This window comes from Leptodactylus fuscus, chromosome 1, assembly GCF_031893055.1.
Source record: "Leptodactylus fuscus isolate aLepFus1 chromosome 1, aLepFus1.hap2, whole genome shotgun sequence".
NCBI lineage: Eukaryota > Metazoa > Chordata > Amphibia > Anura > Leptodactylidae > Leptodactylus > Leptodactylus fuscus.
The window spans coordinates 85873322-85888985 of NC_134265.1; the positions used below are offsets into that span (position 1 = coordinate 85873322).

At 43.4% G+C, this 15664-nt stretch overlaps 1 protein-coding gene across 1 annotated transcript in view; it reads right to left on the reverse strand.

The window, feature by feature from the left end:
• OSBP2 (oxysterol binding protein 2) overlaps positions 1-15649 on the reverse strand; it is a 219053-nt gene extending 203404 nt beyond the window's left edge. The window contains exon 1 of the mRNA XM_075272643.1: positions 15370-15649. Within this exon, the coding sequence (XP_075128744.1) occupies positions 15370-15626 (257 nt within the window). The 5' untranslated portion in view covers positions 15627-15649. The remainder of the gene's footprint in view (positions 1-15369) is intronic.
• Between the last annotated feature and the right edge of the window lie 15 nt (positions 15650-15664).

Genomic DNA, 15664 nt, shown 5'->3' on the forward strand with positions numbered 1-15664 from the left:
GTCTTATCCTTTACCTTGTTAAAAGAGAACTGGAAGAAATGTGGGGCACAGTTATAAGAGAAAATATGCCAGAAAAGTGGTGCAATGTATTGGCACAAAAAACAAACACCATATTTATTAAGGCTCTGTTTCAAGTGTGATATATCTCTTGGAGCATCACGGCTTTGATATAAATCCCATGATGCATCAGCACAGTATAACATGCTAAATATATCACATGTTATATACTTTAGCTATACAGCTAAAGACTGTACTATGTCTACCTGCTGGGGGACAGTGTAATTATCCTGCTCTCCATATTCCCTGTAAATATACTGTATAGTTAGCTATGCTGAGCAGAGAGCACCTTCATTATAGCTGGAACTTTGTGCTTAGCAGTAGTTAGTGACAGAAGTTTCTACCTCCCCCGTGGTAGCCTGTGTGGTACAATCCATCATACAGAAAGTCAGAAACTGTACAATTAAAGAGGTTGTCCCATTTCAAGGATCCTATCTATAAAGGGAGCTTAAGTAAATTGAAGACTTTTCCTAAATATATTGCTTTAGAAATGCTGCTTTGTTTGTCTGCTATGTGAACTTATTCCTCCCATTGTTTACACAGCGTTGGTACAACCACGAACCTATAGGACAAGTGACATTACTCACTCACTGCTCTTGTCGACAGGACAATCTGTTAGGGTCTGTTATATCTCTATGTAAACACACCGATAACACAGAGTCCCTTTTGTACAGGCATGTGCCTATTATCAGATCTGCATAAGTGTTGTGAGACTTCCAAGGCCTGTACAGCAGGGAAGGGGTGGGGAAGGAGAAATACAGGAAGTACGAAGAAGAGATGGCAGGCAGACTGCTGAAGCACTGAGATGGAAAAACCCTTTAAGGAGGTCAGAGACAGAGTCACATGACCTAGCAGAAGACAAGGATTCACATAGAAAGAAATAACTAAATAAGGGCTAAATTATTTATATATTATACTGAAAAAAAGTATAGAAGAAGTGTTTCTTTAAACTAATGGCCTATCCTATGGTCTGGCTCTCAGTACCCTTACCCCACCAGCTGTGTGACTATTTAATACATTTTTTGGTTTGTTTAGTAGTTTACCCCTTTGCAGGCTGCATCTCTAATTCTCAGTTGTCCATGAACCAGTGGATATAGACTAGCATCTGTGCAGGATGTTCTGCTTTTACCTATGTAATGTAATACATATTTCCTGTGCATATTATTTGATCTGCATTATTATAGATTTCTAGTAATCATGATAAAAAAAATCTCTCATAGTAAAGGCACTGTCTATATCTACTGAGGTACTTCATAGCGTCCTAGCCATTAAACAGTTAAAGCCCACCCACCAGCTTGTTTAATAATACAGGAAGTAAGAAAGTGGGGTTGCATGCTGGTCGTTAATAAAAAAAAAAAAAAAAAAAAAAGAGGTCTAGCACACAACCATCAAACCCTGTCATATAACCAATAAATCAGTGTCTTTTATTCCCACTTTAGCTGAGCAATGAGTGTGAATGTGGTATTCAGTCCCCAGACTTTTTTTGTTTGCATGCTTCTGTCTGTTATGCCAGTGTCTCTGTCTGTCTTTTCTGTTTTTAGTCCTAGTCTGCTTCTGTTCCTGTGTACCTATCGACTTTTGTTCCTAATACCTATAGCCTCCAGGTTTTCCACAATATTATTCTGCTACCTGCGGCTGTGTGCCTTTTTCCTGTGTTATCTTCTGCCCTGATCCCAGTTAGATCTGCATTTTGGAAATGCTGTCCTAGTCCTGTATCTATGTGTGATTGTAGCCTGTACACCTGTCCATCCTGCTTTTAGTTTTAGAGCTTTTAGTCTCAGTACACATTATACATTTTATTGTTTCTGTGGTATTCTGCACCATAGTTCTGTTCAATCCCACCTGCTGCTACCAAAATAGGAACACCTCAGGAGGGAGCGGCCTGTTTCACTCTCCACACCGAAGACTAGAATCCCATATGGAATATACAGAGTGGGGAGTCTGCTAGGAAAGCGCCCTGGGAGGTGGCCCCACGCCACATTGGTTCGGTAGTATGGTGGGTCCATGAACTGCTGCCTACCCATGTTACAGTTATAAAGTATATCCCAATAGATGACATATTGTAAGCATACATCATTACTTTATGATCAGTAGAGTTTTTTTTTTTTTAACTGTAATTTTTATTTAGAGGGTTTTTATATAAAATACAATATAAAAAAAGAGTTGAAAACATAAAAAACAAGAACGTGAAGCAATGCACATACCGTCAAGTAGACTGGGAATGTATACACATCACAAAAAAACTAAAAGTGGAAATGAGGGGGTGGGGGAGGAAGGGAAGGGAAGGGGAAGGAGTCAGAGACCATTCAAAATACAGTATGCGTCCTAAGATGACCATATAGCCTGGAACGCCTCAACAGTATGGTTAAGGGAGCGTTCACACTACCGTCGGTGTCCGAGATGTAGTGTCCGCTCCTAGTGTCCGCTCCAAATCTGTCACGGACACTAGGAGCGGACACTAGATGTGTCCGTGACACCTGTCATTCACTTGAATGGGCATCGGGTGTGTTCTTTTGCACTCCGTGCCCGTCCTTCCCTGTCCGCAAGAGAAGATGTCCGACTTCTCAAGCGGACAGAGGAACCCTGCATGCAGGGTTTTTCTGTCCGCTTGAGAAGTCGGACATCTTCTCTTGCGGACAGGGAAGGACGGGCACGGAGTGCAAAAGAACGCACCCGATGCCCATTCAAGTGAATGACAGGTGTCACGGACACATCTAGTGTCCGCTCCAAGTGTCCGTGACAGATTTTGAGCGGACACTAGGAGCGGACACTACATCTCGGACACCGACGGTAGTGTGAACGCCCCCTTAGTGTGGCCGTCAAGTTCTCCATACTACGGACATCTTTAACTCGGGCTACAAGGTCAGAACCAGAGGGAGGAGAGGCACTCTTCCATCGGAAAGTGATGAGCATTTTGGCTGCGGTACAGAGATAAAGAAACAATTTAGAGGTCTGTTTACCCAGATGAGCAGGAGGGAGATTGAGGAGATAGATGAGGGGGTCTAAAGGGACACCTTGGATAAATAGAGCATCTGTAAGGGACTTGACTTCCAGCCAGAAAGGGTGGATCCCTGGACAGTCCCAGAAAATATGATACAGAGTACCCACTCCTGCCCGGCAACGCCAACACAGGGAAGAGATGTTAGGGTTAAGGGAGTGGAGCAAGGCTGGGGTATGGTACCAGTGCATAAGTAGCTTGTACTGGGTCTCCCGCAACGTAACACAGGTGGATGATTTAGCTGAACGGGACCAGATAATTTGCCATTGGTTCGGGGAGATCTGCCTGTTCAAGGCCCCAGACCACTTCTCCATATATTTATGCGATATGGGCCCTGCCATCCAGAGGAGGAGAGGGTACCATAAATACCAGAGATAAGGCCAGCAGTAGAGGTGCCCGCACGACATAGTTTTTCAAAAACAGTTGGTGGGGACACCTTCAGACCTTCAGAGAGCCGAATTGGGTAAAAACAAAATGGACAATCTGCTGGTAATGCAACCATTCAGTGGCGGGTAGATGTAGTTCTGAATCAAAATACTCAAAGGGCCCGAGCTCCAACGTCAGTGGGTCTATTAAGTCAGCGACATGGAAAAGGCCTAGCCTACTCCATGGTTGCACCAAAGCTGACGTAAGTCCATCCGGTAGGAGGGGTTTGTACAAAAAGAAAATCATGGACGAACACTGGGAGGCCAGGGGAAAGATTTTAGAGCAGGTAATCCAAATGGCCCTAGTGAAGCATATAGGACCCAAAAGAGGAATGGATGGAAGGGGGGAGGATGATCAGTAGAGATTTGACATTTGGGACCCCCGGTGATCCTGAGAATGAAGAGGCTGCTTTGCACTCTTTCAATGAAGAGTCATGTCTGACTCCATCTCACCACTGGACTGTTCTGAATACATTTTCCATCTATTTTTTACACCTTTTCTTTGGTTTACATCTGCTTGAAAAACACGTTTATATACAATAAATCATTATTCACAACCTGAAGTAAACACATTTTCCCTATGAGAAATGCACTTGAGAAATGCAAGGAGTGTAAGCCTGGCTTTAACTTGTAGTGTTTATATTGGCAGCTTCATTCTGTTTGGAAACGTCTATCTGAACATCCAAGTGAATCATTCTGTACCATGACTCATCCCCAAACCGTTACCAGAAATCAGCTTTTTACAAAATATGTTCTCAGTCTGGTGCACACAAGCACGCTTCCCATGTCGAACGTTGTTCTATTACATTTGGGTTCTGATTTCTGCTTTTATTTTCTGTCAGACTATTATTTCAACTCATTAACTGGGTATTAACAATGTCTCATCTTCTAGAATCCAGATCATTTGCAAAAATGAAGCTGTGCATGAATGCCAAACAATAGCCCAGATGTCTTAAAAGCATCCTTCCACAATGGCCACCATGAACGACCTAAATTGTCAATAACATTTCAACAAACCAATAGTACAAGAGAATATCAGAAACGTTGTAACATATTTCATCATAAAAAATGCTTCATTGTTCAATTATCCGGTTCCTTTTCTTCTTCCTAAACTGACATTCACTCAGAGATCTCTGCTAGATCTGTAGTACAGTATCATTGTAACCAGGGTCATGCACACTGTGTTTGTATTCCATTACCGTACTGACAATTTTCAGTATAGTTTTTTTTTTACTGTTTATTCACATAGCCATATGATGGCTTATTTTTTGCGGGACAAATTGTACATCCATATGCGGTTTTTATTTCTGTATAATGGCTCTTTTGCAGAACAAGATGTATTTTTATTAATATCATTTGGGGAATGTCTGACTTTCTATTCAAATTTTTTTAAAAAAAAACCTCCCCAAACATGGATTTGGTCATACTTCTCTCCAATGTCTGTATGGTGGTGTGCACCATATACATAGGGTACCAGGTTTCATGGGAGATCTTATAGCAGACAGTGGAAGGTAGCTAACTGAGGGGCAACCAAAATTAATAGGTGAAGCCTAGAGTTAAAAACTGCTGAAAAATGCAGAATACATGTCAATGTCAGAACGGGCGTATTGCTTAACTGAATGCCCAAAGGTGATTTCCAATTTATGTGACTTCTAATGACACTTGAACATTATAAACTCATATATACTTCTGTGCAAGGATATTGTTAAAAGCATTTCCACTCTACAGGTCCTAGGGGGTGATATTGCTTATGGCTCTAAAACAGTGAAATATGAGATGACAACCAAAAATAGATGTGGAAAATGGTTTTCTAAAGTGATATTGGTTGAACAGGGGTAGTCAACTCAAATAGGTGCTCATTCCGGGGCCACACGGTAGCTCAGTGGTTTGCCCTGCAGCCTTGCAGTGCTGGAGTCCTGGTGTTCAAATCCTGCCAAGGGCAAAAAACCATCTGCAAAGAGTTTGTATGTTCTCCCCATGTTTGCACGGATTTCCATCCCATATTCCAAAAAGACATACTGATAGGGAAAAAATGTACATTGTGAGCTCTATGTGGGGCTCACAATCTACATTTAAAAAAAAAAAGTGGTCCTTTCAAAAGTACTTGCTCCCTACTCAACTTCAGCTATCAATCGAGCCATAAACATGAGAAAGGTTTGTGGTATTGGCCTACAACCATATGTCTCATGGGAAAGAGGGTTTCAACATGCCTGATCCTTTATTCCCACAGGAAACAAGCCGCTGCCAGAGGCGTCCAGCAGCAAATTATTTCCTGCTCTTCATTGAAATAAACCTGCACGCATGGCCAACTATACATTTTTATGGTTAAGTCAGCAGTACTAGGTGCTGGCCACACAGCTAGGAACTCAGCATTCAGCATGATAGCGGGAAGCAATCTTAGAGGCTAAGGAAAGGTGATCAGTGTCATAGAAGCACTCCCATACAAAAAATGTGCCTGTGTGAGGCACTGGCAGCTTTATTGTGAAGTTATGTGCTCCTCTCTAGAGCATAGGCCACCTTTTGGCTCCTCCGATGTACACTGTGTGTCCTTCATGCATCAGGAGGTCAGATTATAAGTGTAGATCTCTGAGGTGCAGAATTAGGCTGTAATAGACTTGCAATGCAAGTATCTTCAATGAATACCAAACACACAGCGCAGAACATTCCCATGCACCTGAATGAGAAACTGCACACAGGCCACAGGACAAATGAACATGATGTCACTGTCCTGTAAAGAAGGAGTAGCTTCCCAAAAGGATAGACCACCGATTTTTAAAGAGAGTCTGTCCGGGCTCGTTTACATCTGCGCCCCAGTCTCCGTTTTGCAGGTTTCCGTTTCCTATCCGAAACTGGACAGGAGACAGAAACCTGCAATCAGTTTTCAAACCCATTCATTTGAATGGGTTTGGGAAGTGTCCGGCCATTTTTTTTTTTTAAATGGACACAAAGACCTGTATGTGTCCGGTTAAAAAAAAACGGTTTCGCCGCGGAGAGCACAAAACACTCACAGGTGCTCATGGCCAGACACGGTCTGCCAGGTTTCCGTCTCCTGTCGGCAGAAGACGGGAACGGAGATCGGGCGCTGATGTCAACCCAGCGTCAGCAGTAAAAACTCATTTACGCTGGGTTCACATGAGCGCCCGAACTCCATTTTCAGGTTTCCGTCTTCTGGAAGCCTGGCAGATTGTGTCCGGCCATGAGCGTTTTGTGTTCTCCGTGGCAAAACCGTTTTTTTTAAACTGTAAACAAAGTCCTGCATATCCGACTCTGTTTCGCCGCAGAGAGCACAAAACGCTCAACGGCGCTCACGTCCGGACACATTTCAAACCCATTTAAATGAATGGGTTTGAAAAATGACTGCAGGTTTCCGTCTCCTGTCCAGTTTCGGGCAGGAAACGGAAACCTGCATAACAGAGACCCTGGGCGCAGATGTGAACGAGCCCTAAATCAGCCACATTGCCTTATCATTAAGCCACATTACCGTGATCAGAGCCCTGCGCAATGCTATACTTTGTTGGCACAATCACCTTATCATTGTAATCCTCATTATTATTATTATTTTGCAAATGAGTCAAGAGTGCATCTTGGATGGGGGTGGGTGCTTCAGCAGTTGAGAATCATCGCTACATAATTCCCCATCCCATTCACACAAACGTTAGCAGAGTTTTCCATGCCTGCTCCTGAGTGCCCAATATGTGAATCATCTTGTACTACCCATTTGCACCTCATGTCACCTACACCTAGAAGAGAAGGACCACAGCTTCAGTTGGCTTATATGGGAAACAAGTTCTCATAAGCAGCACAGCCAGTGTCACACTTCAGAGACTTGGGAGCAGATGGGGATGATGTAGCAGTGATGCACAGAGGCTGTAAAGCACGCCATGATGCACGGTTAACAAATGGAGTAACATCGAAATGATGAAGATTCTGAAAACAAAGTATAGCACGGTGCTCAGGGCTCTGAGAACTATAAAAGTGCTGTGGTTTTCCCTGCTGATAAACTCTCTTTAACTCATGAAAAACCTTGTTAAAATGTGCAATGGAGAGACAATGCAGCTCAGGTCCTAGTCTAGTGAAGGGGAGCTAAGCTGCACTATCCAGCACTGCCACTACAGACAGAAAGGATCTGTCCCTCTGGATACATTAGTGTTTGTTCCTGTGGTTGCTGACTTAAGCAGTTTAATGGGGATACTTGGACTGAGACCCCTAGCGAGCTGTTATGGATGACCTATTCTAAGGATATAGCATCTTTAACCCCATAAATACACAAATGAATATATGCATGAACCAACTTTATTGAAGAAAACCACAATGTTGCCATACACAGTCAAAAATAGCACATTCACAACTGTACATAGTAACAGAATTGATTCATGAGCTAGAGGAGATTCTGAAGGATATATCTTGGACACTTCTCAAAACGACGACAGTTACACACAGCGCTGAAAGCCGCCAAGAGGACATTATTCGTGCGAGAGACCATTATGTTTGTGTTAATGAGAAAATGTTGGCACTTGCACATTTTTTTTATTACAACTGAAAGATTTTATTATTTAGGTCAGACTGATTATATGGCCATTTGTCTTCTTTTTGGAAGCAGTGAAGTACATACCTCTTAGGACAAATCTGCAACGACAGAAGACTGGATGAACTCCTTTTTTGTAGCTAATAAAAAACCATGGCAGGAATGAAAACGGTTTTACTTCATCTCCATCCCAGTACAGCAAGGTTACGGTCACATGACCAAGTAACGTTTCAGGTTCTGCAGCCCAAAGCATATTATCTGGTCATATCACGTATATCTCTCTTGTACAAAATGTTCTAAAATTAAAAAAATCACGCCATCTTTACTGGAGTAGAGGTCAAACACGTCGTGGCTGAAAGCCAACTAAATAAGGTCGTAGCAAAAATTTAAAGGAATTATACAGGGTTTGAAAACATGGCTGCTTTGTCCTACGCCTGTTCACAGGCTGTTTCTAGTACTGGAGGTTGTCTTGAAGTAAGTGGAAATAAGCTGCAATGTCACACAACGTATAGATAGGTGTGGTGCTGTTTTTTGAAAAACACCCATGTCTCACCATGTTGCCAGTGGGGGGAGCTATGCAGAGAAAGACAGTGTAGGAGCTGGCAGTACTGGCTATAGCACTCAGCAGTTATTATTCTTGTTTATTTATATAGCACCATTAATTCCATGGTGCTTTACATTTAGGGGTTACATACAGCACACAAAATATACAGGTAGATATAATACTAACAGTGATCGGCTGGCACAGTGGGGTAGAGGGCCCTGCCCGCGAGGGCTTACAATCTATGAGGGAAGGGGGAGAGACAGAAGGAGAGGGAGAGACAGAAGGAGAGGGCGAGACAGAAGGAGAGGGCGAGACAGAAGGAGAGGGCGAGACAGAAGGAGAGGGCGAGACAGTTCAGATGGTGGTGTGGTGATAGTGTTATTGGAGGTTGTAGGCCTTCCTGAATAGGTGAGTCTTCAGGGCCTTCTTGAACCCTGTGATTGTGGGGGTCAGTCTTATGTGTCTTGGTAAGGAATTCCAGAGTATGAGGGATGCACGGGAGAAATCTTGGAGATGGTTGTGTGAGGAGCGGATGAGAGCAGAGCGGAGTAGGAGGTCTTTGGAGGATCTGAGGTTACGTGTGGGCGGGTAGCGGGAGATTAGTTCAGAGATATATGGAGGGGACAGGTTGTGGATGGCTTTGTATGTTAGCGTTAGTAGCTTGAACTCAATTCGCTGGGCTATGAGTAGCCAGTGGAGGGACTGGCAGAGGGGAGCAGCCGATGAAGATCGGGGGTGAGGTGGATTAAGCGAGCAGCGCAGTTTAAGGTGGACTGGAGGGGGGTGAGGGTGTTAGCTGGGAGTCCATGGAGAAGGGTGTTGCAGTAATCTAGGTTATGAGGGCCGGGACGAGCGTCTTAGTTGTTTCAGGAGTGAGGAAGGAGCGGATTTGGTGGATGTTCTTGAGTTGGAGGCAGCAGTTCCAGGCAGTAGACAAGCAGGAACTGTAAAATAAACTTTACCATTACAGACCAGTCTTTAGAAAGCAGGTCCTATCTCTGGAGCTCCCACCTATGTATTTCCGCCACAGTTTTTCATGTAGCGCTTTTAGGCTGCGGCTTGCTACATGAGGCCTTAGTCTAAGGCAGGAAGCAGTTGACTAAACGTAGCCTTTTCTTGTGGAAATGCAACATTTCACAGTCCCAGAAAGGTGAATAAGGTTTTATTCAATCTCATCTCTACCTTGTAGGAACAAAAAAAAAAAAAAAAAAAAAACAACACTAAAGAAAGCACTGCAAGTAAATCTTACCTGCAAAAACAATGCATGAGTCAAAAATGCAAAAAGCCCAAACTTTTTAGTCTATTTTTTTCAGCTGAGTTTTTCTGCAGTGTTTTTAGAAGCATTTAGCTATATGTACCCTTAGCGCTAGACCTCCTGCACACAACTGCATTCAGTTCCGCATGAGGGCCATATATACCGAAGTGAACGTGGCCATGTGCAAGGAACTCACTGCATCATAGTGAGATACGAGCGCTCCTGAATAGTCCTGAATACCCCTTTAATACCTAAAAAAAATCTAAATACGACCTTCAAAAAAACCCAAACACAACATTTAAAAACCAAACAGAACACAGAAGTTGTGATTTTTTGTTAGAAGGCTTATATTACCATATACTGTCCTGTAAACTGCTTAGCCCCACTCTTGTCCATACCTCCCCCTTCAACAAGATCATGACCTGAATTACCCAGGAACGTGAGTGATTCTTAAGAATTCTCAAGACTTCTTCAAAAGTCTTGGATTTAAAACATGTTGACTATTACATGCCTGAAATCTGCTCTATTCACCTGATTCATCAGATACAACTCAATGTACGCAAAAAGCACGCAGCTTCATGGACAAGGCAGGAACCCAAAAGTTTGGAAAGAAAATAAGTCAGGAAAGCCAAATATTAAAACTGTGGAATTCATTGTAATAAATGTAGCTGGGAAGGTCTAGTGGGAACCAGGACTATTTCTGGAATGCAACTTCGCCTTTTTGTCTTTTATCTTGTTTCTCTTCCAAATACCTGTTCCCATTGTGTTTGAAGTTTGCTGACCAGCATCCCTTCCCTTTTGTTAGAAGCCTCTCCTGTGGTTGTACTGGATGAACAAATTGTACTTAGCGTATAAACTTACACACACACGTGAAGAAGTAAATATATCAGGGAGCAAGTGAACAGTCGGTTCCTAAAACTGATGTATTACCAGCACGAAAAATGATCAAGCATAAAGACCTGATAATCTATGACAAGGGACAAACTGATGACTAGTCCACTAGGTCAGATCTCAAACACAGCAGGTCTTGTGTGATGTTTCAGGTATTCAGTGGTTAAAACAATCCCTACCAAAAGTGGTTCGAAGAAGGACAATCAGAGGATTGCCAACAGGCTCATGCGCGCCCAATGCTCACCAATACTTGTTGGAGGCAAAGGCTAGCTTCTCTGATTCGATCCCACAGAAAAGTTACTGTAGCACTGCAGAAACACTCTCTACTGTTTATGATAAGAACGTGTCACAACACACTACATTACAGCTTACTTAGTATGGTGTTGTGGAGCCACAGACTGCTCACATCCCATGCTGACCTCTGTCCACCACTGCAAATGCCTGCAATGGACAAGAGTGCTTCAGAATAAGTAGAAGGAAGCGTCCTGATCTGATGAATCAGGTTTTCTTTTACATCACATGGATGGTTGTGTGTCCATTACTTACCTGGAAAAGCGATGGGAATAGGATGCCAGTGTAGGGAGTAGGATGCTCTGCTAGGAATCCTCATAAACAATAGGAATTACATACTTGACAAAGGATAAAACTTGCTCAATAGGAGCACTCTATTAGGAAACCAATAGGTCAGAGTAAAGTAGGCACATCATTTCCAGGGGTTGGCATGACATTATTTCATGCCATCTCTGAGGTGTTTAAATGCTATACATAACTGTATCATAGAAGACTATTGTGTTTTCAAGCTCGGATCTATAAGCTTTTCCGTTACTTTGTAAAGATTAGTTATTGTCTCCACACATATTGTGTAATTCTGTATTATTGTAACACTATCTTATCTGCAGAGATCAGTGTACTTGGATAGGTAAACATCCCGAATACAGAGATGTCTTTATCTAGACACTGTCATCTTTGTATCACCTGGACTTCACCTGCTGAACCTTAGTATACACCATGTTAGTATTCACTATGATGTAATGTCTCAAACAGATGTCACCTGCTAAGTGACTTCCACCAGGACATTGATGTAGGGTTGTCGCTGAAGTGTTAAATTCTTTAAAGGGGTATTCCCATAACTCTTGTTCTGCAGCCTCCAGGCTCTGTGCTCTCTTCACTTCCTGGATTTCTCGGTACATTGGTGGGCGGGGGTTTCACTTGCTCTGCTATCTGCTATGTTTGCAGTTAGTAATGAGGGATTGGTTGTAAATTCATTACCACAGTATGAAGCTGATGTGGAAACTGATGAAGCAGAGCTGGATTTGAGTCAGCTTGCATTACATACAGAGGTAACGGATTCCTTATCTCTGCCCTTATCAGCCAAATTCAATTAAACCGGCTGATAAGTGGAAAAGCTGTAGATGGACAGCACAGTAATCTCAGAGCTCTCACCTCCCCTATCTGAGGAGCTCTGTTGCTTGTCAGCCCCTCCCTCCCCCTCCCCTGAGAGCAGGCAGCTACCTCACTTGGGAAATGAGCAGATAAGCCCAGTGGCCATAGAAATGCAGTGTCAACAATGAAGTGAATAAATTAAGATAGCGGCCAAACAAAGCAGTTTTGATAAAGCAATATATTTAGGTAAAGTCTTAAAGGGGTATTCCCATCTACATAATTATTTTTTAATTTGTAGATGATTAAAAGTTAAACATTTTTGCAAATGTAAGTAATTAAAAATTCTGCAGAGTTTTAAAGATTTTCTCTAACTTTCTTAGTGGTCACAGTCTGTTGTCTTGATCGGTTGCCATGGATACGACCACCAATGCAGAAACTTTCTAAGGTCAGAAAATCAGCCATTATTTCCTTATTGTGGTCGGGATATCTTCTGATACATGTAGTGTCCCTGCCTGATATCCCAGCTACAATAAGAAAATCATAGCTGGGTTCCTGACAAGTCCCAGACCATAGAAAGTTTCTGCATTAGTGGTTGTATCCATGGTTGTATCCAAATCTTTAAAACTCTGCAGAATTTTTAATTACTTATATTTGCAAAAATGTTTAACTTTTAATTATCTACAAATATAGATATGATTATGTACATGGGAATACCCCTTTAATTCCACATAAACTAGCAGTATAGATAGGATGCTTTTCATGGGACAACCCCTTTAATGTGTGAGGACGCTCAGCGCTGACATAATAATAGCAATAGACTACAAGTTATCTGTCTTTGCTCAGTGACATCACCAGACCATCATAGATTAACATAAATATGGATAAGGATAAGCTACCACCAGCAGTGTCTGTCAATGGTTCATTCCCTACATTCTGAAAAACCATATATACTTAGTCAAGATGAACATGCATAGGGGTGAGGAGAGAACAGAGGTGAACAAAAGGTGCATAGCCACCAGGATTGCATCACAATATTTTTAATGCTATCATCAAAAACGACTCTTCTCTGTAGACCTTATCATTCTACTTTGTGACACTGGCATCCAGACACAGAACAACTAGCTGGATATACTGGGTTTCAAAATGAATACAATTAAAAAGTGAAGAAGGTGCTTATTTACTATAAAAGAAAAGAAAGAAAAAAACAGAAAAAGAAAGAAAAAAAACCCCAAAAAACTACTGAATACAATAGATGGGATAGCAAAAAAACATCTGAAACACCAAAATCGCCGCAGTCATCAGTGGTTTCCTTTAGCTCTGCATCGTTTAGGGTAAGCTTACAGAAAGATCTGGACTTGAACGCAACAAGATGCTTTGGCGGGACCTAAAACAAGCAATTCATGAATGAAAACCTATCAATGTGTGCAAATAATGGTTGAGAACTTTCTGTGAGCATTACATACGTCTACAGAACTTCCATGCATATGCTGCAGAAATAACCCCATTCAACCCCATGGAAATGATTTGCAGTCCCAGAAATGTGTGCAATCTATGAAAATACATTAGGGGCGCATTTACACGACTCAGCTTCAGCCATGAAACTTGGTCTGGCCAGGTTTACCGATTTACCTGCCTGCACCTTATATCAGGAGAGGGACTCCTAGCAGTATAGTTATCTGTGCTTATAGGAATCCCTGCCTCCCAGCAACATACTGTCACAGCTGAAACTTGGTCATGTGAATGCCCCCTATAAGAAGACTTCCAGAAGAGGACGTGCAACCGTGTCTTATCAGTTATGATACATTTGTATGCACTGCCTAATATTGCACTAAGTAACATCATGATTGTGCTCAGTGGCTATAAACTTCATGTATTTGAAAACTAGGAAAGACTATACATACCCCAACCTCACTAGACTGCAAACTTTACAAAACATTTCCTTGCTTTAAAGGAGTTTTCTGGATCCCAAGCACTTTTCGTACAGATGACCTATCTCCAAGTTTTCAGTAATCCAGAAGTTATAGAGCTTTACATACTAGGAGCAGAGCTGGAGCTGTTTATTCCATCCCTGGACCTGTCACATCACTAGATCCTACACCATAGCCTGTCACATCAATGGACCATCCACTACCACCTGTCACTTCAGTGGACCCTACATCATCACCTGTTACATCAGTAGATCCTCCTACATATTGGATCCTCCACCACCGCCTGCCACATCAATGGACTCTCCACCACCACCTGTCACATCACTAGACCCTCCACCACCACTGCCTGTCACAACACTAGATCCTCCACCACCACTGCCTGTCACAACACTAGATCCTCCACCATCACTGCCTGTCACAACACTAGATCCTCCACCATCACTGCCTGTCACAACACTAGATCCTCCACCATCACTGCCTGTCACAACACTAGATCCTCCACCACCACTGCCTGTCACATCACTAGATCCTCCACCACTACCTGTCACATCACTAGATCCTCCACCACTACCTGTCACATCACTAGATCCTCCACCACTACCTGTCACATCACTAGATCCTCCACCACCACCTGTCACATCACTAGATCCTCCACCACTACCTGTCACATCACTAGATCCTCCACCACTACCTGTCACATCACTAGATCCTCCACCACCACCTGTCACATCACTAGATCCTCCACCACCACCTGTCACATCACTAGATCCTCCACCACCACCTGTCACATCACTAGATCCTCCACCACCACCTGTCACATCACTAGATCCTCCACCACCACCTGTCACATCACTAGATCCTCCACCACCACCTGTCACATCACTAGATCCTCCACCACCACCTGTCACATCACTAGATCCTCCACCACCACCTGTCACATCACTAGATCCTCCACCACCGCCTGTCACATCACTAGATCCTCCACCACCGCCTGTCACATCACTAGATCCTCCACCACCGCCTGTCACATCACTAGATCCTCCACCACTGCCTGCCACATCACTAGATCCTCCACCACCACTGCCTGTCACATCACTAGATCGTCCACCAAAGCCTGTCACATCACTAGATCCTCCACCACTGCCTGTCACATCACTAGATCATCCTCCACCACCTGTCACAACACTAGATCCTCCACCACCACCTGTCACATCACTAGATCCTCCACCACCACCACCTGTCACATCACTAGATCCTCCACCACCACCTGTCACATCACTAGATCCTCCACCACCACCTGTCACATCACTAGATCCTGGATGTGACCACCTGTCACATCCACGGTCTGTCACATCACACTTACCTGTAATAAGACAGCAACCCATTGCTCAACACAAACCAGCGTCTCTGATATCCCTTCAGATAGTTGGTCCATTTGAAAAGCCAGCCTTTGTACGTGTCAGGTCCGGGGGTGGCTGGAGTGCCCGGGTGAACGGATCCCGAATTACTCATGTCTCCGGCTCCAGAGCTCACTGCTCTCATCTGCGGACAAGACAGACAAGGCACAGCGGAGCAGAGAGACACCAACCCGCTAGAGCCAGGAGCGGCCGCTCTCCCCATAGACCAGCTCCGAAGAGGGCGGGGAAAGCGCTCCCGAC